We start from the raw sequence: 26,107 nt of genomic DNA on the forward strand, positions 1-26,107 counted from the left end.
CGTCATGTCCTTGCATTATTACTATAGATTTGTGAATTCACAGTGACGCTCACACCTCACCAGTCATGTTCTCGTATTATTACAAAAGATATAAGTGATGTCACAGTGACATCCCAGATCATCTCACCTCCCCAGTCATGTCCCTGTATCATTACTAAAAATAAGTGATGTTACAGTTACGCTACCATATTCCCTCACCTCCACATGCATGTCCCTGTATTATTACTATAGATATAAGTGATGTTACTGCGACACTCCCAGATCCCCTCATCCTCCCCAGTCATGTCCCTGTATTATTACTATAGATATAAGTGATGTCACAGTGACAATCCCAGATCCCCTCACCTCCCCAGTCATGTCCCTGTATCATTACTAAAAATAAGTGATGTTACAGTTACGCTACCATATTCCCTCACCTCCCCATGCATGTCCCTGTATTATTACTATAGATATAAGTGATGTTACTGTGACACTCCCAGATCCCTTCATCCTCCCCAGTCATGTCCCTGTATTATTACTATATATATACACGTTAGGTTACTGTGACGCTCCGAGATTCCATCACCTCCCCAATCACGTCCCTGTATTATTACTATAGCTATAAGTTAGGTCACTGTGACGCTCCCAGATCCCCTCACCTCCCCAGTCATGTCCCTGTAGTATTACTATAGATATAAGTGATGTCACTGTGACACTTCCAGATCCCCTCACCTCCCCAGTCATGTCCTTGTATTATTGCTAAAGATATGTGATGTCACAGTGACACTCCCAGTTCTCCTTACCTCCCCAGTCATGTCCCTGTATTATTACTTTAGATATAAGTGATGTCACTGTGAACATCCAGATATCCTCACCTCACCAGTCATGTCCCTGAATTATTACTATAGATAAAAGGGACATCACTGTGATGCTCCCAGATCCCCTCACCTCCCTAGTCATGTCCCTGTATTATTACTATAGATATAAGTGACGTCACTGTGCCTCTTAGTTCCCCTCACCTCCCCAGTCATGTCCCTGTATTATTACTATAGATAAAAGGGACATCACAGTGACGCTTCCATATCCTCTCACCTCCCCAGTCATGTCCCTGTATTATTACTATAGATATAAGTTAGGTCACTGGGATGCTCCCAGATTCCCTCACCAACCAAGTCATGTCCGTCTATTATGACTATAGATATTAGTGATGTCACTGTGACGCTCCCATATCCCCTCACCTCCCCAGTCATGTCCCTGTATTATTACTAGAGATATATGTGATGTTACTGTGACACTTCCAGATCCCCTAACCTCCCCAGTCATATACCTGTATTATTACTATAGATATAAGCGATGTCACAGTGAGGCTGCCAAATCCCCTCACCTCCCATGTCAGGTCCTTCTATTATGACTATAGATATTAGTGATGTCACTGTGACACTCCCATATCCCCTCACCTCCCCAGTCATGTCCCTGTATTATTACTAGAGATATAAGTGATGTTACTGTGCCAGTCCCAGATCTCCTCACCTCCCCCAGTCATGTCCCTGTATTAGTACGATAGATAAGTGATGTCACTGTGACGCTCCCAGATCCCCTCACCTCCCGAGTCATGTCCCTGTATTATTACTAGATATCTGTGATGTCTCTGTGACACTCCCAGATCCCCTCACCGCACCAGTCATGTCCCTGTATTATTACTATATATGACGTCACGGTGCATCTCCTAGTTCCCCTCACCTCCCCAGTCATGGCCCTGTATTGCTATAGATCAGGGTTGGCCAAACCAGTCCTCGAGAGCTACCAACAGTACACATTTTCCAGACCACCTAGCTGGTGCACAGGTGTAGTCATTACTAATTTAGATGTGCTGCATACATTCCTAACTGACAATTCTACAGATCTCCAGGAGGCCTGGAAAACATGAACTGTTGGTAGATCTCGAGGACCGGTTTGGCCAGCCCTGCTATAGATATTAGTGATGTCACTGTGACACTCCCAGATCCCCTCACCTCTCCAGTCATATACGTATTATTAATATAGATATAAGGTCACAGCGGCGCTCACAGATTCACTCACCTCCACAGTCATGACCCTTTATTATTACTATAGATATAAATGATGTTACTGTGACACTCCCAGATCCCCTCACCTCCCCAGTCATGTCCCTGTATTATTACTAGAAATATAAGGTCATAGTGATGATCCCAGATCCTCTCACCTCCCCAGTCATGTCCCTGTTTTATTACTATAGATAAAATAAGATTTTACTTACTGGTAAATCTATTTCTCGTAGTCTGTAGTGGATGCTGGGAACTTCGTAAGGACCATGGGGATAGACAGGCTCCGCCGGAGACATCAACACTTTAAGAAAGAATTTAGATTCTGGTGTGCACTGGCTCCTCCCTCTATGCCCCTCCTCCAGACCTCAGTTAGAGAAACTGTGCCCAGTAGAGCTGACAGTACAAGGAAATGATTTTGGTAATCCAGGGCAAGATTCATACCAGCCACACCAATCACACCGTATAACACGTGATAACAACCAGTTAACAGTATGACAAATAACAGAGCATCAGGTCAAACCCTGATGCAACCATAACTTAACCCTTATTGAAGCAATAACTATATACAAGTTTTGTAGAAGAAGTCCGCACTTGGGACGGGCGCCAAGCATCCACTACGGACTACGAGATAGATTTACCAGTAAGTAAAATCTTATTTTCTCTAACGTCCTAGTGGATGCTGGGGACTCCGTAAGGACCATGGGGATTATACCAAAGCTCCCAAACGGGTGTGAGAGTGCGGATGGCTCTGCAGCACCGATTGAGCAAACACAAGGTCCTCCTCAGCCAGGGTATCAAACTTGTAGAACTTTGCAAAAGTGTTTGAACCTGACCAAGTAGCCGCTCGGCAAAGCTGTAATGCCGAGGCCCCTCGGGCAGCCGCCGAAGAGCCCACCTTCCTAGTGGAATGGGCCTTAACTGATTTTGGCAGCGGCAATCCAGCCGCAGAATGAGCCTGCTGAATCGTGTTACAGATCCAGCGAGCAATAGTTTGCTTTGAAGCAGGAGCACCAAGCTTGTTGGAAGCATACAGGATAAACAAAGACTCTGTTTTCCTGATCCTAGCCGTTCTGGCTACATAAACCTTCAAAGCCCTGACCACATCAAGTAACTCGGAATCCTCCAAGTCAGTAGTAGCCACAGGCACCACAATGGGTTGGTTTATATGAAAGGATGAAACCAATTTCGGTAGAAATTGTGGACGGGTCCGCAATTCTGCTCTATCCGCATGGAAAACCAGATAGGGGCTTTAATGTGACAAATCCGCCAACTCTGACACATGCCTAGCCGAACCCAAGGCCAATAGCATGACCAGCTTCCACGTGAGATATTTCAACTCCACCGTTTTGAGTGGTTCAAACCAGTGGGATTTCAGGAAACTCAACACCACGTTAAGATCCCAAGGTGCCACTGAAGGCACAAAAGGGGGCTGAATATGCAGCACTCCCTTTACAAACGTCTGAACTTTAGGTAGAGAAGCCAACTCTTTTTGAAAGAAAATGGATAGGGCCGAAATCTGGACCTTAATGGAACCCAATTTTAGGCCCAAATTCACTCCGGACTGTAGGAAGTGAAGGAAACGGCCCAGCTGGAATTCCTCCGTAGGAGCATTCCTGGCCTCACACCAAGCAACATATTTTCGCCATATACGGTGATAATGTTGAGCTGTCACGTCCTTCCTAGCCTTTATCAGCGTAGGAATGACCTCATCCGGAATGCCTTTCTCTGCTAGGATCCGGCGTTCAACCGCCATGCCGTCAAACGCAGCCGCGGTAAGTCTTGGAACAGACAGGGCCCCTGTTGCAACAAGTCCTGTCTTAGAGGAAGAGGCTACGGTCCTCTGTGAGCATTTCTTGCAGATCTAGATACCAAGTCCTTCGTGGCCAATCTGGAACAATGAGTATTGTTCTCACTCCTCTTTTTCTTATTATCCTCAGCACCTTGGGTATGAGAGGAAGAGGAGGAAATACATAAAACCGACTGGAACACCCACGGTGTCACCAGGGCGTCTACAGCTATTGCCTGAGGGTCTCTTGACATTGCGCAATACCGCTGTAGCTTTTTGTTGAGGCGGGATGCCATCATGTCCACCTGTGGCAGTTCCCACCGACTTGTAATCTGTGTGAAGACTTCCTGATGAAGTCCCCACTCTCCCGGGTGGAGGTCGTGTCTGCTGAGAAAGTCTGCTTCCCAGTTGTCCACTCCCGGAATGGACACTGCTGACAGTGCGCTTACGTGATTCTCCGCCCAGCGAAGAATCTTGGTGGCTTCCGCCATCGCCACTCTGCTCCTTGTGCCGCCTTGACAGTTTACATGAGCTACTGCGGTGATGTTGTCTGACTGAATCAGAACCGGTTGGTCACGAAGCAGGGTCTCCGCTTAACGTAGGGCGTTGTATATGGCCCTTAATTTCAGGATGTTGATGTGAAGGCAAGTCTCTTGACTTGACCATAGACCTTGGAAATTTCTTCCCTGTGTGACTGCACCCCAAACTCGGAGGCTGGCGTTCGTGCTCACCAGGACCCAGTCCTGAATGCCGAATCTGCGGCCCTCGAGAAGGTGAGCACTCTGCAGCCACCACAGGAGAGATACCCTGGCCCTGGGGGATAGGGTGATCAACTGATGAATCTGTGACCCGGACCACTTGTCCAGTAGGTCCCATTGGAAAGTCCTCGCATGGAACCTGCTGAAGGGAGTCATGAGTTTCTGGGCCTTCTCTATCTGAAGGTAAACCCATTTCTGGTCTGTATCCAGAATCATACCCAAGAAGGGCAGACGAGTTATAGGAACCAACTGTGACCTCGGGAAATTGAGAATCCAGCCATGTTGCTGTGACACCTTCAGCGAAAGTGACACGCTGTTCAACAACTGCTCTTTTGATCTCGCCCTTATTAGGAGATCGTCCAAGTATGGGACAACTGTGACTCCCTGCTTGCGTAGGAGCACCATTATTTACACCAATTACCCTGAAATTGGTCATGACAATCCTGTACCGCAATTTTCAGGTACACCTGATGGGGTGGATAAATGGGAACATGAAGGTATGCAGCATTTATGTTTAGATACAACATCAAATCCCCCACTTCCAGGCTGGCGATGATCGCTCTGGGCGATTCCACTTTAAATTTGAACCTTTTCCCGTATAGGTTCAGAGATTTTAATTTTAAAAATAGGTCTGACCGAACCGTACGGTTTCGGGACTACAGCCAAGGTTGAGTAGGAATGACTTCATCCGGAATGCCTTTCTCGCCTTCCTTGTTGCAGGAGGGGTACCTTGAGCACCACCTGTTGGAGGTACAATGTGAATTGTATTTAATATTATCTCCCTTCCTGGGGAGAAGCCAAAAACCGGCGAGGAGGCACCTTTCGAATCCCAGCTTGTAACCCTGAGAAACAATTTTTTTATTGCCCCGGGAACCACCTGTGAGTGAACTCAGATGTGGCTGAAGAGTCGAAGAAGTGCTCCCACTGGGGCGGACTCCCTTACCGGAGCTTCAGCATCATGCGTTGGATGTAGTAGAGGCCGTGGAAGACTTCTGTTCCTGGGAACTAGCTGTGCCCTGTACCCTTACCTCTGGTAAGAAAGGACGCTCCTCGTACTTTCTTGTTATTCTGCGACTGAAAGAACTGCATTTGATAATGTCGTGCTTTCTTAGGCTGTGAGGGAATATAAGGCAAAAGATCAGAATTACCAGCTATAGCTGTGGAGACAAGGTCCGAGAGCCCTTCTCCACACAATTCCTCAGCCTTGTAAGGTAAACCTTCCATATGCCTCTTTTAGTCGACATCACCTGTCCATTGCATGTTCCACAGGACACTTCTACCAGAAATCGACATAGCGTTGACGCTAGAACCCAGTAGACTAATGTCTCTTTGGGCATGTTTTATATATATATATATATATATATATATATATATATATATATATATAAAAGTAATATATAATACTATATTACTTTAACATCCATCCATCTACATTGTATACCTGTGGTGGGTTTTTTTTTCTTCATACTAGTTTAGCAGTCTGCTGACAGTGTCCACCAGGTCCGTTATACAGTATATATTTATATATATATATATATATATATATATATAAGCACTGCAGTACGGTAGGCCACGGCTGTACCTACCTCTGTGTCGTCAGTGCACTCGTCGTCCATAAGTAATATAATACTATACTATCCATCCATCTACATTGTATACCTGTGGTGTTTTTTTTTCTTCATACTAGTTTAGCAGTCTGCTGACAGTGTCCACCAGGTCCGTTATATATACAGTATATTATATATATATAAGCAGTACGGTAGGCCACGGCTGTACCTACCTCTGTGTCGTCAGTGCACTCGTCGTCCATAAGTAATATATAATACTATACTATCCATCCATCTACATTGTATACCTGTGGTGGCTTTTAGTTGTGCGCATTAAAATATGGAGAACAAAAATGTGGAGGTTAAAAAAATAGGGAAAGATCAAGATCTACTTCCACCTCGTGCTGAAGCTGCTGCCACTAGTCATGGCCGAGACTATGAAATGCCATCAACGTCGTCTGCCAAGGCTGATGCCCAATGTCATAGTACAGAGCATGTAAAATACAAAACACAAAAGATCAGTGAAAAAATGACCCAAAAATCAAAATTAAAAAGCGTCTGAGGAGAAGCGTAAACTTGCCAATATGCCATTTACGACACGGAGAGGCAAGGAACGGCTGAGGCCCTAGCCTATGTTCATGGCTATTGGTTCAGCTTCACATGAGGATGGAAGCACTCATCCTCTCGCTAGAAAAAAAGAAAAGACTTAAGCTGGCAAAAGCACAGCAAAGAACTGTGCGTTCTTCGAAATCCCAAATCCCAAAGGAGAGTCCAATTGTTTCGGTTGCGATGCCTGACCTTCCCAACACTGGACGGGAAGAGCTTGCGCCTTCCACCATTTGCACGCCCCCTGCAAGTGTTGAAAGGAGCACCCGCAGTCCAGTTCCCGATAGTGAAATTGAAGATGTCAGTGTTGAAGTACACCAGGATGAGGATATGGGTGTTGCTGGCTCTGGGGAGGAAATTGACAAGGAGGATTCTGATGGTGAGGTGGTTTGTTTAAGTCAGGCACCCGGGGAGACACCTGTTGTCTGTGGGAGGAATATGGCCATTGACATGCCTGGTGAAAATATCAAAAAAAATCAGCTCTTCAGTGTGGAAGTATTTCAACAGAAATGCGGACAACTGATGTCAAGCCGTGTGTTGCCTTTGTCAAGCTGTAATAAGTAGGGGTAAGGACGTTAACCACCTCGGAACATCCTCCCGTATACGTCACCTGCAGGGCATTCATAATAAGTCAGTGACAAGTTCCATAAACTTTGGGCAACAGCGGAAGCAGTCCACTGACCAGTAAATCCCTTCCTCTTGTAACCAAGCTCGCGCAAACCACACCACCAACTCCCTCAGTGTCAATTTCCTCCTTACCTAGGAAAGCCAATAGTCCTGCAGGCCATGTCACTGGCAAGTCTGACGAGTCCTCCTGCCTGGGGTTCCTGCCTGGGGTTCCCCCGATGCATCCTTGAGTGTAACGCCTACTGCTGCTGGCGCTGCTGTTGTTGCTGCTGGGAGTCATCCCAGAGGGGAAGTCGGAAGACCACTTGTACTACTTCCAGTAAGCAATTGATTGTCCAACAGTCCTTTGCGAGAAAGATGAAATATCACAGCAGTCATCCTGTTGCAAAGCGGATAACTGAGGCCTTGACAACTATGTTGGTGTTAGACGTGCATCCGGTATCCGCCGTTAGTTCACAGGGAACTAGACAATTGCTTGAGGTAGTGTGCCCCCGTTACCAAATACCATCTAGGTTCCACTTCTCTAGGCAGGCGATACCGAGAATGTACACAGACGTCAGAAAAAGACTCACCAGTGTCCTAAAAAATGCAGTTGTACCCAATGTCCACTTAACCACGGACATGTGGACAACTGGAGCAGGGCAGACTCAGGACTACATGACTGTGACAGCCCACTGGGTAGATGTATTGCCTCCCGCTGCAAGAACAGCAGCGGCGGCACCAGTAGCAGGATCTCGCAAACACCAACTCGTTCCTAGGCAGGCTACGCTTTGTATCACCGCTTTCCAGAATACGCACACAGCGTATATGCTTCAGAGGATGGAGGAGCAGCAAAAGGCCATTCAAGCCTATACATCTGGCCACGATATAGGCAAAGGAGGTGGAATGCACCTGTCTCAAGCACAGTGGAGAATGATTTCAACGTTGTGCAAGGTTCTGCAACCCTTTGAACTTGCCACACGTAAAGTCAGTTCAGACACTGCCAGCCTGAGTCAGGTCATTGCCCTCATCAGGCTTTTGCAGAAGAAGCTGGAGGCATTGAAGGAGGAGCTAAAACAGAGCGATTCCGCTAGGCATGTGGGACTTGTGGATGGAGCCCTTCATTCGCTTAACCAGGATTCACGTGTGGTCAATCTGTTGAAATCAGAGCACTACATTTTGGCCACAGTGCTCGATCCTAGATTTAAAACCTACGTTGGATCTCTCTTTCCGGCAGACACAAGTCTGCAGAGGTTCAAAGAACTGCTGGTGAGAAAATTGTCAAGTCAAGCGGAACGCGACCCGTCAACATCTCTTCCTTCACATTCTCACGCAACTGGGGCTGCGAGGAAAAGGCTACGAATTCCGAGCCCACCTGCTGGCGGTGATGCAGGGCAGTCTGGAGTGACTGCTGATGCTGACATCTGGTCCGGACTGAAGGACCTGCCAACGATTACTGACATGTCGTCTACTGTCACTGCATATGATTCTCTCACCATTGAAAGAATGGTGGAGGATTATATTAGTGACCGCATCCAAGTAGGCACGTCAGACAGTCCGTACGTATACTGGCAGGAAAAAGAGGCAATTTGGAGGCCCTTGCAGAAACTGGCTTTCTTCTACCTAAGTTGCCCTCCCTCCAGTGTGCACTCCGAAAGAGTGTTTAGTGCCGCCGCTCACCTTGTCAGCAATCGGCGTACGAGGTTACTTCCAGAAAATGTGGAGAAGATGATGTTCATTAAAATTAATTATAATCAATTCCTCCATGGAGACATTCACCAGCAGCAATTGCCTCCAGAAAGTACACAGGGATCTGAGATGGTGGATTCCAGTGGGGACGAATTAATAATCTGTGAGGAGGGGAATGTACACAGTGAAAGGGGTGATGAATCGGAGGATGATGATGAGGTGGACATCTTGCCTCCGTAGAGCCAGTTTGTGCAAGGAGAGATTGATTGCTTCTTTTTTGGTGGGGGCCCAAACCAACCAGTCATTCCAGTCACAGTCGTGTGGCAGACCCTGTCGCTGAAATGATGGGTTCGTTAAAGTGTGCATGTCCTGTTTTTACAACATAAGGGTGGGTGGGAGGGCCCAAGGACAATTCCATCTTGCACCTCTTTTTTCTTTCATTTTTCTTTGCGTCATGTGCTGTTTTTGGAGTATTTTTTGGAAGGGCCGTCCTGCGTGAGATGGGCCAGGTGTTTGTGTCGGCCACTAGGGTCGCTTAGCTTACTCACACAGCTACCTCATTGCGCCTCTTTTTTTCTTTGCGTCATGTGCTGTTTGGGGAGTATTTTTTGGAAGGGCCATCCTGCGTGACACTGCAGTGCCACTCCTAGATGGGCCAGGTGTTTGTGTCGGCCACTAGGGTCGCTTAGCTTACTCACACAGCTACCTCATTGCGCCTCTTTTTTTCTTTGCGTCATGTGCTGTTTGGGGAGTATTTTTTGGAAGGGCCATCCTGCGTGACACTGCAGTGCCACTCCTAGATGGGCCAGGTGTTTGTGTCGGCCACTAGGGTCACTTAGCTTAGTCGTCACACAGCTACCTCATTGCGCCTCTTTTTTTCTTTGCATCATGTGCTGTTTGGGGAGTATTTTTTTGAAGGGCCATCCTGCCTGACACTGCAGTGCCACTCCTAGATGGGCCAGGTGTTTGTGTCGGCCACTAGGGACGCTTAGCTTAGTCGTCACATAGCTACCTCATTGCGCCTCTTTTTTTCTTTGCGTCATGTGCTGTTTGGGGAGTATTTTTTTGAAGGGCCATCCTGCGTGACAATGCAGTGCCACTCCTAGATGGGCCAGGTGTTTGTGTCGGCCACTTGTGTCGCTTAGCTTAGCCATCCAGCGACCTCTGTGCAAATTTTAGGACCAAAAGTAATATTGTGAGGTGTGAGGTGTTCAGAATAGACTGGAAATGAGTGTAAATTATGGTTATTGAGGTTAATAATACTATGGGATCAAAATGACCCCTATATTCTATGATTTAAGCTGTTTTTTAGGGTTTTTTGAAAAAAACACCCGAATCCAAAACACAACCGAATCCGACAAAAAAAAAATCGGTGAGGTTTTGCCAAAACGCGTTCGAACCCAAAACCCGAAAAATTTCCGGTGCACATCACTAATATATATATATATATATATATATATATATATACATACATACATACATACTAGGGTCAATACCATGGTATCCTTATCTAGGGTTCACATCTCCGATGATAAGGTATCTGTCCACGCTGTTACAGCGCTATAAACCCATGCCGACACAATCGCCGGTCTGAGTAGTGTACCAGAATGTGTGTAAATGGACTTCATAGTACTTTTACTGCAACCAATATGCAGGATCCCTGAGGATAGCTGTTAAGTCAGCGCTACCTTTTGGGTAAACGTGACAAAGCCTTGTCCACCCTAGGGGAAGATTCCCATCGTATCCTGGCCTTAGTGGGGAAAAGATACTCCCTGAGAATTCTTTTTGGGAAGCTGCAGCTTCTTGTCTGGAGATTCCCGCTCTTTCCTCATGAGAGGAGGGAAATTTATCTCAGCTTTCTTCCCCTTAAACATGTGTACCCTCGTGTCAGGGACAGATGAGTCATCAGTGACATGCAAATCATCTTTTATTACAATAATCATATATTGAATACTTTCCTGCCATTTTGGCTGTAACTTTGCATTATCGTAGTTGACACTGGAGTCAGGCTCCGTGTCGATATCAGTGTCTATTATCTTGGATAGTGAGCATTGAGAGATTCTGAAGTCTCTGCGACATAGGGACAGACATGGGTAGATTCCCTGTCTGTTCTCTAATCTTTTGTGCAATAAATTCACCTTAGCACTTACACATATCCAATCAGGTGTCGGCGTTGTCAACGGAGACACCCTCTCACACACATATTTGCTCCATCTCCTCCTTATGGGAGCCTCTTACCTCAGACATGTCGGCACACATGTACAGACACACCACACACTCAGGGAATGCTCATCTGAAGACAGCTCCCCCACAAGGACCTTTGGAGAGACAGAGATAGAGTATGCCAGCACACACCCCAGCGCTATATGACCCAGGAAAAAACACAGCAATTTAATGTTTACCCAGTAGCGCTGTTATTGTCTGCGCCGAATTATGTGCCCTCCCTCTTCTTTAAAACCCTCTCTTCTACCGTGGTATAAGCAGGGGAGAGTCCGGGGAGCTTCCTCTCAGCGGTGCTGTGGAGAAAAACATGGCGCTGGCGAGTGCTGAGGGAGAAGCCCCGCCCCCTCGACGGCGGGCTTCTGTCCCACTTAAAGTGTAAAATTGGCGGGGGCTCATGCTTATATACAGTGTCCAGCTGTATATATGCTCCTTTTGCCAAATAAGAGGTTTATATTGCTGCCTAGGGCCCCCCCCCCCCTGCACCCTGCACCCTTACAGTGACCGGAATATGTGAGGTGTTTGGGAGCAATGGCGCACAGCTGCAGTGCTGTGCTTTACCTCAGTGAAGAACGGAGTCTTCTGCCGCCTGTGAAGTCTTCTTGCTTCTAATACTCACCCGGCTTCTGTCTTCCGGCTCTGCGAGGGGGACGGTGGTGCGGCTCTGGGATCGGACGGTGAGGGTGAGATCCTGCGTACGATCCCTCTGGAGCTAATGGTGTCCAGTAGCCTAAGAAGCAGGACCTAGCTTCAGCGAGAAGGGATGCTTCACTCCCCTCTGTCCCACGATGCAGGGAGTCTGTTGCCAGCAGATCTCCCTGAAAATAAAAAACCTAACAAAATACTTTCTTATAGCAAACTCAGGAGAGCTCACTGAAAAGCACCCAGCTCGTCTGGGCACAGTATCAAACTGAGGTGTGGAGGAGGGGCATAGAGGGAGGAGCCAGTGCACACTAGAACCTAAATTCTTTCTTAAAATGCCCATGTCTCCTGCAGAGCCCATCTATCCCCATGGTCCTTACGGAGGCCCCAGCATCCACTAGGACGTTAGAGAAAAGTGATGTCACAGTGATGCTCCCAGAACTCACCTCCCCAGTCATGTCCCCGAGTTATTACTATAGATATAAGGTCACAGTGATGTTCCCATATCCTCTCACCTCCCCAGTCATGTCCCTGTACTATTACTATAGATATAAGTGACGTCACTGTGACACTCCCTGATCCTCTCACCTCCCCAGTCATGTCCCTGTATTATTACTATAGATGAGGTCACTGTGACGCTCCCAGATCCTCTCACCTCCCCAGTCATGCCCCTGAATTATTACTATAGATGAGGTCACTGTGACGCTCCCAGATCCACTCACCTGCCCAGTCAGCAGGTAGATGATCTCCAGGGTGATTTTTATTATCCTCTCAGTCCTGTGACTCATGTCTTTGTCCATCCTCGGTGAATCAGAGAGAATACAGAATATGTGATGTGTAATAAAGACTCCGTTCCTCACAGCTGGAGTTCCTGGAATAAATATAATACATAAAACATATTGCACATGTAACATAGTAAATATGGAATAGAGTGGTCATTAAGTCTCATATTTCCCCACAGCCATAGAGTCCTGGTCAGTGTCTCCGAGGTTCCTGTGACCCAGCTCCATAAGGCTGTACTGCATAGTGAACATATATATTGGTAGATGCTCAATTAGCTTAGTGATATCATTCAGGTGCTCGAAAGGGAGGGGTATTTCTGAGCAAGAGAGAAAGGCAATTGGTTTCCCCCAGCACCCTGAATGATAACAGTAACCAGATATAAATTCCACATAATAATAGAATTCAGAGATCTTCGTTACACATATTTGCGCAAATGTGTGAATAAGCCCCAAACCGCGTCTCTGTATATTTGGGGTCCCTGGCGCTATATCTAGGTGCAGGGTGTGGCACCCCAAAACACCAGCATAAACCAGAAAGCCCAGCGTAGCATACCAGTGAAAAAACTATAGTGTTAATAAATTAGTATTTAGGAAGCCGAAGCTATAGAGGGGGTGATACAAACATGAAATGTAATTAAAATAGAGATTATGTGGGATTTATATCTGGTTACTGTTATCATACATCTCTTCTGATACTGGCATTATATAATACAACCCGGTGTCTCTACAGCAGATGGCCGTCGTTATACGTGTGGCGCCTCCTAGCGGACATTTCACATGTTGCACCATTATAGTGACGTGACTGCTGGGAGGACGGAAATGAGGGGCTCAGCCTGCAGCTGTCACACTGCCAGTGGTGTAGTAATGCTCTGCAGCTGTCACACTGCCAGTGGTGTAGTAATGCTCTGCAGCTGTCACACTGCCAGTGGTGTAGTAATGCTCTGCAGCTGTCTCACTGCCTGTGGTGTAGTAATGCTCTGCAGCTGTCACACTGCCAGTGGTGTAGTAATGCTCTGCAGCTGTCACACTGCCAGTGGTGTAGTAATGCTCTGCAGCTGTCACACTGCCAGTGGTGTAGTAATGCTCTGCAGCAGTCACACTGCCAGTGGTGTAGTAATGCTCTGCAGCTGTCACACTGCCAGTGGTGTAGTAATGCTCTGCAGCTGTCACACTGCCAGTGGTGTAGTAATGCTCTGCAGCTGTCACACTGCCAGTGGTGTAGTAATGCTCTGCAGCTGTCACACTGCCAGTGGTGTAGTAATGCTCTGCAGCTGTCACACTGCCAGTGGTGTAGTAATGCTCTGCAGCTGTCACACTGCCAGTGGTGTAGTAATGCTCTGCAGCTGTCACACTGCCAGTGGTGTAGTAATGCTCTGCAGCTGTCACACTGCCAGTGGTGTAGTAATGCTCTGCAGCTGTCACACTGCCAGTGGTGTAGTAATGCTCTGCAGCTGACACACTGCCAGTGGTGTAGTAATGCTCTGCAGCTGTCACACTGCCAGTGGTGTAGTAATGCTCTGCAGCTGTCATCATAATAATAATAATAATAATAATAACAACAACAACAGGACACCACAGGCTGCTCCCCCTGTATAATAATAATATCAGGGCACTACAGGCTGCTCCCCCTGTATACTAATAATATCAGGGCACTACAGGCTGCTCCCCCTGTATAATAATTACCTGATCTCCACGGACACTGCAGCAGTAAGTAAGTAAGTAAGTAAGGTGGAAACAGTGATTGGCACAAGCTGATTCCCAGTGACTGGTTCCTCCCCGCCCACAGCCCCGCCCTCTGTAATGAATATTACCATACATGTCCTCAGTGCAGGAGGCCGGCGGCCATTTTCTTGTAGACCAGTCCGGCAGCAGCAATAGGTTCCCAGTCCGTGTAGTGACGTCAGGAGCGGCGGCCATTTTCCCCTGGTCTGAGCTCCGCCTTCTTCTATCATTCCCACAAGGCAGCAGGAGCAGAGAGCAGCCATTGCTGTGTCTGGCAGCAGGTAATGGTATTATTATTATTATTATTCTATAGGCTGAGCAGCTCTGGTGTCATGTTCTGTACTACAGGGGGAGCAGCCTCTGGTGCCTTGTTATAGTGCAGCTGGAGCAGCCTCTGGTGCTGCATTATCCCTGTACAGGTGGCTGCCACTCTAGTGTCCTATTACTGTAATACAGGTGGCATAGATCCCGCCGTTACCATAATACAGGTGGCGTAGACCCCGCCGTTACCGTAATACAGGTGGTGCAGACCCCGCCATTACCGTAATACAGGTGGCATAGACCCAGCCGTTACCATAATACAGGTGGAGCAGACCCCGCCGTTACCGTAATACAGGTGGCGCAGACCCCGCCATTACCGTAATACACGTGGCGCAGAACCCGCCGTTACCGTAATACAGGTGGTGCAGACCCCGCCGTTACCGTAATACAGGTGGTGCAGACCCCGCCGTTACCGTAATACAGGTGGTGCAGACCCCGCCATTACCGTAATACAGGTGACGCAGATCCCGCCGTTACCATAATACAGGTAGCGCAGACCCCGCCGTTACTGTAATACAGGTGGCGCAGGCCCCGCCATTACCGTAATACAGGTGGCATAGATCCCGCCGTTACCATAATACAGGTGGCGTAGACCCCGCCGTTACCGTAATACAGGTGGTGCAGACCCCGTCGTTACTGTAATACAGGTGGCGCAGACCCCGCCATTACCGTAATACAGGTGGCATAGACCCAGCCGTTACCATAATACAGGTGGAGCAGACCCCGCCGTTACCGTAATACAGGTGGCGCAGACCCCGCCATTACCGTAATACAGGTGGCGCAGACCCCGCCATTACCGTAATACAGGTGGCGCAGACCCCGCCGTTACCGTAATACAGGTGGCACAGACCCCGCCATTACCATAATACAGGTGGCATAGATCCCGCCGTTACCATAATACAGGTGGCGCAGACCCCGCCATTACTGTAATACAGCAGGGGCACAAGACACTGCGGTTACCAAAATACAAGTGGCGCAGACCGCGCCGTTACCGTAATACAGGTGGCGCAGACTCCGCCATTACCGTAATACAGGAGGCGCAGACCCCACCGTTACCATAATACAGGTGGCACAGACCCCACCGTTATGGTAATACATTTGGGGCAGACCCCGTGGTTACCAAAATACAAGTGGTGCAGACCCCACCGTTACCGTAATACAGGTGGCACAAGACCAAACTGTTACCGTAATTCTATACACGGGACATTGCAGGTGTTGTGACCTGTGGCATTGTGCTGTACAGGAGGAGCGGCCTGTGTTGTCAATGTATACAGGAGGAGCAGCCTGTGTTGTCATAATATACAGGGGTAGCATCCTGTGCTGTCATAGTATACAGGGGGAGTGGCCTGTGTTGTCATAGTATACAGGGGTAGCTTCCTGTACTGTCATAGTATACAGGAGGAGTGGCCTGTGTTGCAATAATATACAGGGGTAGCATCCTGTGTTGTCATAGTATACAGGGGTAGCATCCTGTGCTGTCATAGTATACAGGGGGAGTGGCCTGTGTTGTCATAGTATACAGGGGTAGCTTCCTGTACTGTCATAGTATACAGGGGAAGTGGCCTGTGTTGCAATAATATACAGGGGTAGCATCCTGTGTTGTCATAATAGACAGGAGGAGCAGCCTGTGGCATCCTACTCTACAGGGGAAGCAGCCTGTGGTGTCCTGTTGTTTTTGTGGTTTTTGTTGTTATTATTATTATAATACAGAAGTATCAGCCTGTGGCGTCTTATTATTATTATACAGGAGGAGCAGCCTGTGGTGTACAGTTATTATTATTATTATTATTATTATTATTATTATAATACAGGGGGAGCAGCCAGTGGTGTATTATTATTATTATTATTATTATACAGGGGGAGCAGCCTGTGGTGTCCTGTTATTATTATTGTACAGTAAGAGCAGCCTGTGGTATCCTGTTTTTATACAGGATGAGCAGCCTGTGGTGTCCTGTTATTATTATACAGGGGAAGCATTATTATTATTATTACTATTATACAAAAGGGAGCGGCCTGTGGTGTCCTGTTGTTGTTGTTATTATTATTATTATAGATTGGGAACAGCCTGTTGTGTCCTATTATTATTATTATTTTTTGCAGAGGGAGCAGCCTATGGTGTCATTTTATGTTTAATATACAGGGAGAGCAATATGGGGTGTCCTGTTGTTATTAGTACAATACAGGGGGAACAGGTTTTTGTGTGTGGTTATTATTAGAATGGGGGAGCAGCTTGTGGTGTCCAGGTATTATTTATTATTATTATTATTATTATTATACATTGGAAGTGGTGGTGATGTCACAGTGACCACTTATATCTATAGTAATAATACAGGGACATGACTGGGGAGGTGAGGGGGACCTGGGGGCGTCACAGTGACATCACTTATATCTATAGTAATAATACAGGGACATGACTGGGGAGGTAAGGGCGATCTGGGGGTGTCACAGTGACGTCACTTATATCTATAGTAATAATACAGGGACATGACTGGGGAGGTGAGGGGGATCTGGGAGAATCACAGTAACATCACTTATATCTATAGTAATAATACAGGGGCGTGAGTGGGAGGTGAGAGGATCTGGGAGCGTCACAGTGACATCACTTATTTATTTTTCATCCACTAGGGGGCACTGTAGTACTCTTGGGATATGAACGGTGAGATAGCAGGGATAGGCACATTTAAATATTTAAATGTGTAACCCTTTTTCCCCCCTCCATACTCCCAAGATGCCTCAGTGATCTTTGTGCCTTCACTAGGGAAGGTCACATTTTGGAGTCATTCCAGGGTTTACTTTAAATTTTCTAAATATTTTTTCTTGTATCAATCACACTCCCTTCCCAGCTTATTAGAAAGCGTGGGTCCGTGAGTGTGTGCTGCTGTTGTGCAGCGAAGGCTTATTGGTGCTTAGACAGGGAAGCCCCCCATAGACCTTCATCAGTGTTGTCTGTCTATCTGCATGACAAAATCAGAAACAGCAGCTTGTCTGTGATAACTGTGAGAACAGCTTATGCTGCTGCCGCTCCGTTGGGCCTGTTTGTTGCTTCGATAGTGGGGCAGTCAGCTGCTGCTGCCGCCCCTCCATGTGCGGGGAAAGTGTTTTGCATGAGCTGCTTACTAAGGTATAGCTTTACTGGCTCAATCTCCCCTGCTTCCCGGCTCCCACCAGCGGTCAGACACATACTGCCACTGGGCGCCTGCGTCGCTCCACACCTGCCCACTCCCCGGCTCCTGGCAGCGCAGCTCCAAACCGCTGCCACTGGCCTCTACAATCTGCCCCTCTAGACAACTGGGAAGCGGCTCCCAGCAGTGGTCGAATAATGCTGCCGCTGGGCACCTGTCAGGCTACACCTCGCAGCTCCAGAGAAGTGGCTCCCGGCAGCGCGGCTCACAGCAGCGGACAGATCACACTGCCGCCGCTGGACGCCCGTCACATTACACATCTACCCCGCTCTCCAGCTGCCACAAGTGCACAGACCACAGTGGATAGCTGCTGGGGGAGGTCATGGCGGTCCCTAGTTCAGCGGTTCCCCCTAAATATAAGGGATGGTGGCCAGGGCTATAAGGGACATAACAGGCTATTAAGCCTAGGTTATTAGTGCTTTTGGGGGTACATAGGTTTTACATCTAGGGTATAGTCAGATGTCTATAGGTTTATTAAAACATGCTGGGACGCTTTTTTCACACAAAGGTGACACACCTACTTCTTCCTACAACAATATGTCAGTCCTACAACACACGGCCACTGGAGGGGGCAGGGGTGTTTAGTAGGTGGCACAGTGACCATCATAGATTTCCTCTATGACACAGTGCGGTGCACGCGGTATTATAGACACTACCGTTATTTTCACTGAGTTGTGCGGACGTTGTCTCACTGTATTATTGTCTGTCTGCATGACAATATGAGAAACAGCAGCTTGTCTGTGATAACTGTGAGAATGCCTGATTTGCAGTCAGAGTTGTCCGCTGCACAAAAAGACCGTGAGGCGGCTAAGTCTGATTCACGGGTAATACCGTGTGAGCAGCCAATGTGGGCTCAGGATGTTTCTAGAACTTTGCTGGGTTACAAAGTCCATGTATAATTCAATTTCTAAGAATGGTCATCGTTTGTCTCATAATCACATTCTGATGATTCAGTGCCACATCTGATATCTCAGCATTGGGTCAGGGGTCAGATAGTGAGGTCACTAATAGCCCGAGCTATGATGATCTCATTAGAGCGGTACGCCAGCTGCTAGGTTGCACTGAAACATATGAGGTTTTATTGCTAGCAGACTATGGGCGACTGTGTGTTTTTCTTATTCATATCTCTTAATAAGCATTTAATAGAAGCATGGCTAAATCCAGTTAAACGTTTTTCTGGGACAACACGATTTCTGTCTAATTATCTTTTCCCACAGGCTATGACAACTAAATCGCCATCGGTGGAGTCTTCAGTTTCTAAACTTTCACTAAAATTGACTATTCCAGTCCCGGGTGCAGCTACGCTTAAAGACCCCTCGGAGAGTAAGCTGGAGGCCATGCTAAAGTCCATGTATACAGCAACAGGGGTGATGCTTATACCTGTTTAAGTTGGAGTTTGGGTTAACAAGGCTGTAGTTGCATGGGTGAAACAGCTCAGGTTAGGCCTACAACAGGGTTTTTCCTCAGACCAGCTTATATTTCTTACCGATCACATTTGTGAATTGGTTGAGTATTTAGGTACGGCTTCGTTGGACAAGTTTGTTCTCGGCTTGCAGCCCAACAGCTGCTGTGGTTGCGTTCTTGACAGGCCGAGGCAGAATCAAAACGAGGAATAGAGGCGTTGCCTTCTACTGATGTTAACTGGTCCTGAATTGGACAAATTAAATTCCCAGTAAATGAGGGGGGGATCTGTTTACCTGCCAACCATGCAGAGGGACGGGGTTTTCAACAAACCACTAACCATCGTCAGGACTTAATCCAGTGGCATGACGGGCTTCCAGCCCATCTCTGCTCTTCAGTTGTGGGAGCACACCTTCAGAAGTTTCCCTTTGCATGGTTTCAGACATCACAGATGGGTGGATCCGCAGTTTTGTTTTAAGAGGTTTCAATGAGTTTGATTGTCTATCACCGATGCAGTTTTTCAAGACAGGTCTGCCTGTGTCAGCAGACAAGTGAGCAGGTCTGTAGACGGCTATTCAGTCTCTCGTACATTCAGCAGTTTTGGTTCAGGTTCCAGTACACCAACAAGGTCAAGGGTTTTATTCCAATCTTTTTGTAGTACCAAAGCCGGATGGCTCAGTCAAACCGATATGGAACCTAAAGGGGTTCAATCGGTACGTCATTTACTACACATTCAAGATGGAATCCCTACGGTCAGTGATTGCAGGTTTAGCACCACAGCAATTCATGATTTTGCGGGATCTCAAGGATGCGTACTTACACATTCCAATTTGGCCACCGCATCTGGTGGACTTAAGTTTGCAGTACGACAAGCGCCTCGGGTATTCACAAAGGTGATGTCTGTGATGATAGTTCATATCAGATCCCTGGGAGTGATAATCGTTCCATACTTAGATGACCTTCTCATCAAGGCTTCGTCTCAACAAATTCTTTAACATGCCTTACTGTTGTACAGTGTACTAGCTCAGTATGGTTGGATTGTCAAAGAATTCCGTTTTAGGAATGATTCTGATTACGGTGGATCAACGCATTTACCTGCCACAACAGAAAGTACATGCTATTCGTCATCTAGTACTGCTAGTACTCAAACCACGGACAGTCTCGGTGCATTTGTGCATTCGACTGTTAAGACAGATGGGGGCATCTTTCAAAACACTTCAGTTCGGAAGATTTCACTCAGGTCCCTTTCAACTGGATCTTCTCGCATAGTGATCCAGCTCTCATCTACAAATTCATCAGATGGTGTGCTTGTCTCCAGGACAATATCATGTGGTGATGTTCGGCCCAATTGAGGATTCAAGCAACCTCTCGCATGGCCATGTGACTTTGAGTCCATCCCCTTTTTGTTGATGTATGCAACTTCTGTTGCGTTGTCCGACTGAACCTGAACAGTCTGAAACAGGAGCAAGTGAACTGCCTGACGCAGAGTGTTGTAAATTGCCCTGAGTTCCAGGACACTGATTGACAGTAATCCTGTGATAATGAGCTGCTGAAACTGGCTTCCTAACACGTAACATAGTTGGTATAACCAACTGTGGAATGCCCTCTCGTCTTGAAAGTGGTCTCAACAGCCACCCCGTAAACCGCAGTCGCGCTAAATCAGGGTAAAGGAACGACCCCTGCTGTAGTATAACTTGGAAAACAGTATTTCTCTTAGCCTTAGCTTCGGCAAGGCGTGTTGCACAATTGGGTGCCTTGTCATACAAGCCACTGTATCTGGTATTTCATACTGACAGAGCGGAACTTTGGACAAATCACGCTTTTCTAAAACGGGTAGTATCTTCTTTCATATCAACCAATCGTAATTCCTGTTTTCCCGAAGATTCAGGTACTCCAGCTACTTTGGATGTGGTACGCGCACTCCGTGTTTATGTAGCCCGAACATCAACTGTACATATAACGATACTTTGTTTGTTCTCTATGATGCAGTCAATATAGGTTGGCCAGCTTCCAAACAGACCTTGGCCAGATAGATTAACCTGACCATTCGTCAGGTACACTTTCAAGCTAGTCGATGGGAACGTCATGGGCAGCAGGCCTTAGAGCTTCTATGACGCAACCTTGCCGTGCAGTTACATGGCCATCAGTGCACACGTTTGTGCGCTTTTACAAGTTTGATAATTCTGCGGCATCAGCTTCTAGCTTTGGCCGTGTAGTGTTACTGGTACCAAACAGCTCTTCCGCCCAAGGGGGAAACTTTGGTAGGTCCCAAGAGTACTCCAGTGACCCCTAGTGGATTAGAAAGAAAACGGGATTTTGATACTTACCAGATAAATCCTTTTCGTTGCACCCACAGGGGGCACTGGACGCCCACCCAGAGCAGTTTCTCCTGGCTGGTGGTAAGTTCAATAGTTCTTATGGTAACACATTTTCACCGACCTGTTCAAATGTGAAGGTGATTGTTATCTATTGTCGTGTCAAGTTTCTAATTGTCCGTTATGTATCACTACTCTTGTGGCTCCACATACAAAATCTCAGTGCAGGAAAAAGGTTCGGAGTCTGGAATTGGATAATTCTGATGATGGAAGCAAGTCTCAAAGGTTGGGGAGCAGTGGTCCAACATTGTCAGTTTCAGGGTCTATGTTCAGACCGAGAAAGATTACTGTCAATCAATGTCCTGGAACTCAGGGCAATTTACAACGCTCTGCGTCAGGCAGTTCACTTGCTCCTGTTTCAGACTGTTCAGGTTCAGTCAGACAACGCGACAGAAGTCGCATACATCAACAAAAAGGGGTTGGTCTCAAAGTCACAAGGCCATGCGAGCGGTTGCTCGAATCCTCAATTGGGCCGAACATCACCACGTGATATTGTTGGCGGTCTTCATTCCAGGAGTGCACAACTGGGAAGCAGATTATCTCAGTCGGCAGGATTTTCCTCCAGGAGAATGGGCCTTACATCCAGAAGTGTTCCAGATGTTAGTCCAACGGTGGAGTTACCCAAAGGTGGATCTAATGGCTTCTCGCCACAATCATCAGACAGATATGTGTCCAAAACAAGAGATCCAAAGACAGTGGCAGTGATTGCTCTCACCTTGGCGTGGCCGTATAGCCTTGTGTATCTATTTCCATTTCTCCTGCTTCCTCGGTTGCTAAAGTGGATCAAACGATAGTCCACGACCGTCATACTAGTGGCGACTCGTTGGCCTCGGAGAGTGTGGTTCTCGGATCTCCATGGTCTACTCGCAGATGATCCCTGGCTGATCCCACTACGTCCAGACCTACTACAGCAGGGGTCGTTCCTTTACCCCGATTTAGCGTGGCTGCGTTTTACAGGGTGGCTGTTGAGACTACTTTCAAGATGAGAGGGCATTCCACAGTTGGTTATACCAACAAGTTTCAGCAGCTCATTATCACAGGATTTGGCGAGCTTATATAGGTTGGTGTGAAGCTAGGCTGTTTCCGACATCTTCTTTCAAGTTATTCCATCTTTTGCTATTTTTACAGACGGGGTTAGATGGAGGACTACGTTTCGCAACACTAATGGTGCAGGTCTCTGTCTTGTCAGTTTTCTTTCAAAGGCGTTTCGCTCTTTTGCCAACAGTTCACAATTTCCTGCAAGGTGTCCTTAGAGTTCAACTTCCATTCATTCCACCTACAGCTCCATGGGTCTTGAATGTAGTTTTGCATGTTTTTGCAGTCAAGTTTTGAACCCTTGCAACTCGTGAATGGTAAGTTTATAACATGGAAAACCATGTTTCTCCTAGCCTTAGCTTCAGCAAGGTGTGTTGCACAATTGGGTGCCTTGTCATGCAAGCCACCGTATCTGTTATTTCTTACTGGCAGGGCGGAACTTTGGACAAATCCTGCTTTTCTACCACAGGTAGTATCTTCTTTCACATCAGACAGCTCTTCCGCCCAAGGGAGAAACTTTGTTACGTCCCAAGAGTACTCCAGTGACCCCTAGTGGCTAAGAAAGAAAACAGAATTTTGATACCAGATAAATCCTTTTCTTTGCATCCACAGGGGGCACTGGACACCCACCCAGAGCAGTTTCACCTGGCTGGTGGTAAGTTCAATAGTTCTTATGGTAACACATTTTCACCGACTTGTTCAAATGTTAAGGTGATTGTTATCTATTGTTGTGTCACCTTTTTAATTGTCTGTTATGTTATGTGTCAACTTTATAGTTGTCCGTTATGTTATAATGTTATATGTAATTTTCCATTGTTCAACCTCTCTGTCGCTCCTATTTGGCTCAGCAAAAAAGCACTAAGGCATTCAGGATTGGGTGCTGGTGACCACGGATGCCAGCCTGAGAGGCTGGGGAGCAGTCACACAGGGAAGAAATTTCCAGGGCTTGTGGTCAAGCATGGAAACGTCTCTTCACATAAACATCCTGGAATTAAGGGCCATTTACAATGCCCTAAGCCAAGCAAGACCTCTGCTTCAAGGTCAGCCGGTGCTGATCCAGTCGGACAACATCACGGCAGTCGCCCACGTAAACAGACAGGGCGGCACAAGAAGCAGGAGGGCAATGGCAGAAGCTGCAAGGATTCTTCGCTGGGCGGAAAATCATGTGATAGCACTGTCAGCAGTGTTCATTCCGGGAGTGGACAACTGGGAAGCAGACTTCCTCAGCAGACACGACCTCCACCCGGGGGAGTGGGGACTTCACCCAGAAGTCTACCAAGTGATTGTAAACCGTTGGGAAAAACCAAAGGTGGACATGATGGCGTCCCGTCTCAACAAAAAACTGGACAGATATTGCGCCAGGTCAAGGGACCCTCAGGCGATAGCTGTGGACACTCAAGAAGGAGAGGAGTAAGAACTATACTCGTGGCTCCGGATTGGCCAAGAAGGACTTGGTACCCGGAACTTCATGAGATGCTCACAGAGGACCCGTGGCCTCTACCTCTAAGAAGGGACCTGCTCCATCAAGGACCCTGTCTGTTCCAAGACTTACCGCGGCTGCGTTTGACGGCATGGCGGTTGAACGCCGGATCCTGAAGGAAAAAGGCATTCCAGAGGAAGTCATCCCTACTTTGATAAAAGCCAGAAAGGATGTAACCGCAAAGCATTATCACCGCATTTGGCGAAAATATGTTGCGTGGTGCGAGGCCAGGAAGGCCCGACGGAGGAATTTCAACTGGGTCGATTCCTGCAAACAGGAGTGTCTATGGGCCTCAAATTGGGATCCATTAAGGTTCAGATTTCGGCCCTGTCGATTTTCTTCCAGAAAGAACTGGCTTCAGTTCCTGAAGTTCAGACGTTTGTCAAGGGAGTGCTGCATATACAGCCTCCTTTTGTGCCTCCAGTGGCGCCTTGGGATCTCAATGTAGTTTTGGGGTTCCTAAAATCACATTGGTTTGAACCACTTAAATCTGTGGATTTAAAATATCTCACGTGGTAAGTGATCATGCTGTTGGCCCTGGCTTCGGCCAGGCACGTGTCGGAATTGGCGGCTTTATCCTGTAAAAGCCCTTATCTGATTTTCCATTCGGACAGGGCGGAATTGAGGACTCGTCCTCAGTTTCTCCCTAAGGTGGTTTCAGCGTTTCACCTGAACCAGCCTATTGTGGTGCCTGCGGCTACTAGGGACTTGGAGGACTCCAAGTTGCTAGACGTTGTCAGGGCCCTGAAAATATGTTTCCAGGACGGCTGGAGTCAGAAAATCTGACTCGCTGTTTATCTTGTATGCACCCAACAAGCTGGGTGCTCCTGCGTCTAAGCAAACTATTGCTCGCTGGATTTGTAGTACAATTCAGCTTGCGCATTCTGTGGCAGGCCTGCCACAGCCAAAATCTGTAAAAGCCCACTCCACATGGAAGGTGGGCTCATCCTGGGCGGCTGCCCGAGGGGTCTCTGCTTTACAACTTTGCCGAGCTGCTACTTGGTCAGGGTCAAATACCTTTGTAAAATTTTACAAATTTGACACTCTGGCTGAGGAGGAACTTGAGTTTTCTCATTCGGTGCTGCAGAGTCATCCGCACTCTCCCGCCCGTTTGGGAGCTTTGGTATAATCCCCATGGTCCTTACGGAGTCCCCAGCATCCACTAGGACGTCAGAGAAAATAAGAATTTACTTACCGATAATTCTATTTCTCGTAGTCCGTAGTGGATGCTGGGCGCCCATCCCAAGTGCGGATTGTCTGCAATACTTGTACATAGTTATTGTTAACTAAACGGGTTATTGTTGTGAGCAATCTATTCAGAGGCTCCTCTGTTATCATACTGTTAACTGGGTTTTATATCACGAGTTGTACAGTGTGATTGGTGTGGCTGGTATGAGTCTTACCCTGGATTCAAAATCCTTCCTTATTGTGTCAGCTCTTCCGGGCACAGTATCCTAACTGAGGCTTGGAGGAGGGTCATAGGGGGAGGAGCCAGTGCACACCAGGTAGTCCTACAGCTTTCTATTTGTGCCCAGTCTCCTGCGGAGCCGCTATTCCCCATGGTCCTTACGGAGTCCCCAGCATCCACTACGGACTACGAGAAATAGAATTATCGGTAAGTAAATGCTTATTTTTTTACGGGAGTACTACATGTCACAAAGTGGAAAGCTGCTCAATCAGATTGTAATGTCACTCAGGTGCTAAAAGGGGAGGGGTAATTCTGTGTAGGAAAAAAACTGTGTTCCCTAATGCACACCGAGTGAATAATATTTCTACATAATAGTCAGATAATACGGAGATCTTAGTTGCGTATATCTGCAGATATAGGGTTAAGCCCCCAGGCCGATCGACAAGGCTTCTCCGTCACTGGGGGTCCCTAATACTAGGTATGGGCCGGGGGTGCAGGACCCCAC

At 47.3% G+C, this 26,107-nt stretch overlaps 1 protein-coding gene across 1 annotated transcript in view; it reads right to left on the reverse strand.

The window, feature by feature from the left end:
- Positions 1–14,438, reverse strand: part of LOC134984680 (oocyte zinc finger protein XlCOF6-like) — a 71,020-nt gene extending 56,582 nt beyond the window's left edge. The window contains exons 1-2 of the mRNA XM_063950204.1: positions 14,362–14,438; positions 12,619–12,767 (exon numbers count right to left, since the gene is read on the reverse strand). Coding sequence (XP_063806274.1) covers positions 12,619–12,696 — 78 coding nt within the window. The 5' untranslated portion in view covers positions 12,697–12,767; positions 14,362–14,438. The remainder of the gene's footprint in view (positions 1–12,618; positions 12,768–14,361) is intronic.
- Between the last annotated feature and the right edge of the window lie 11,669 nt (positions 14,439–26,107).

Source organism: Pseudophryne corroboree, assembly GCF_028390025.1.
Source record: "Pseudophryne corroboree isolate aPseCor3 chromosome 3 unlocalized genomic scaffold, aPseCor3.hap2 SUPER_3_unloc_72, whole genome shotgun sequence".
Lineage (NCBI taxonomy): Eukaryota > Metazoa > Chordata > Amphibia > Anura > Myobatrachidae > Pseudophryne > Pseudophryne corroboree.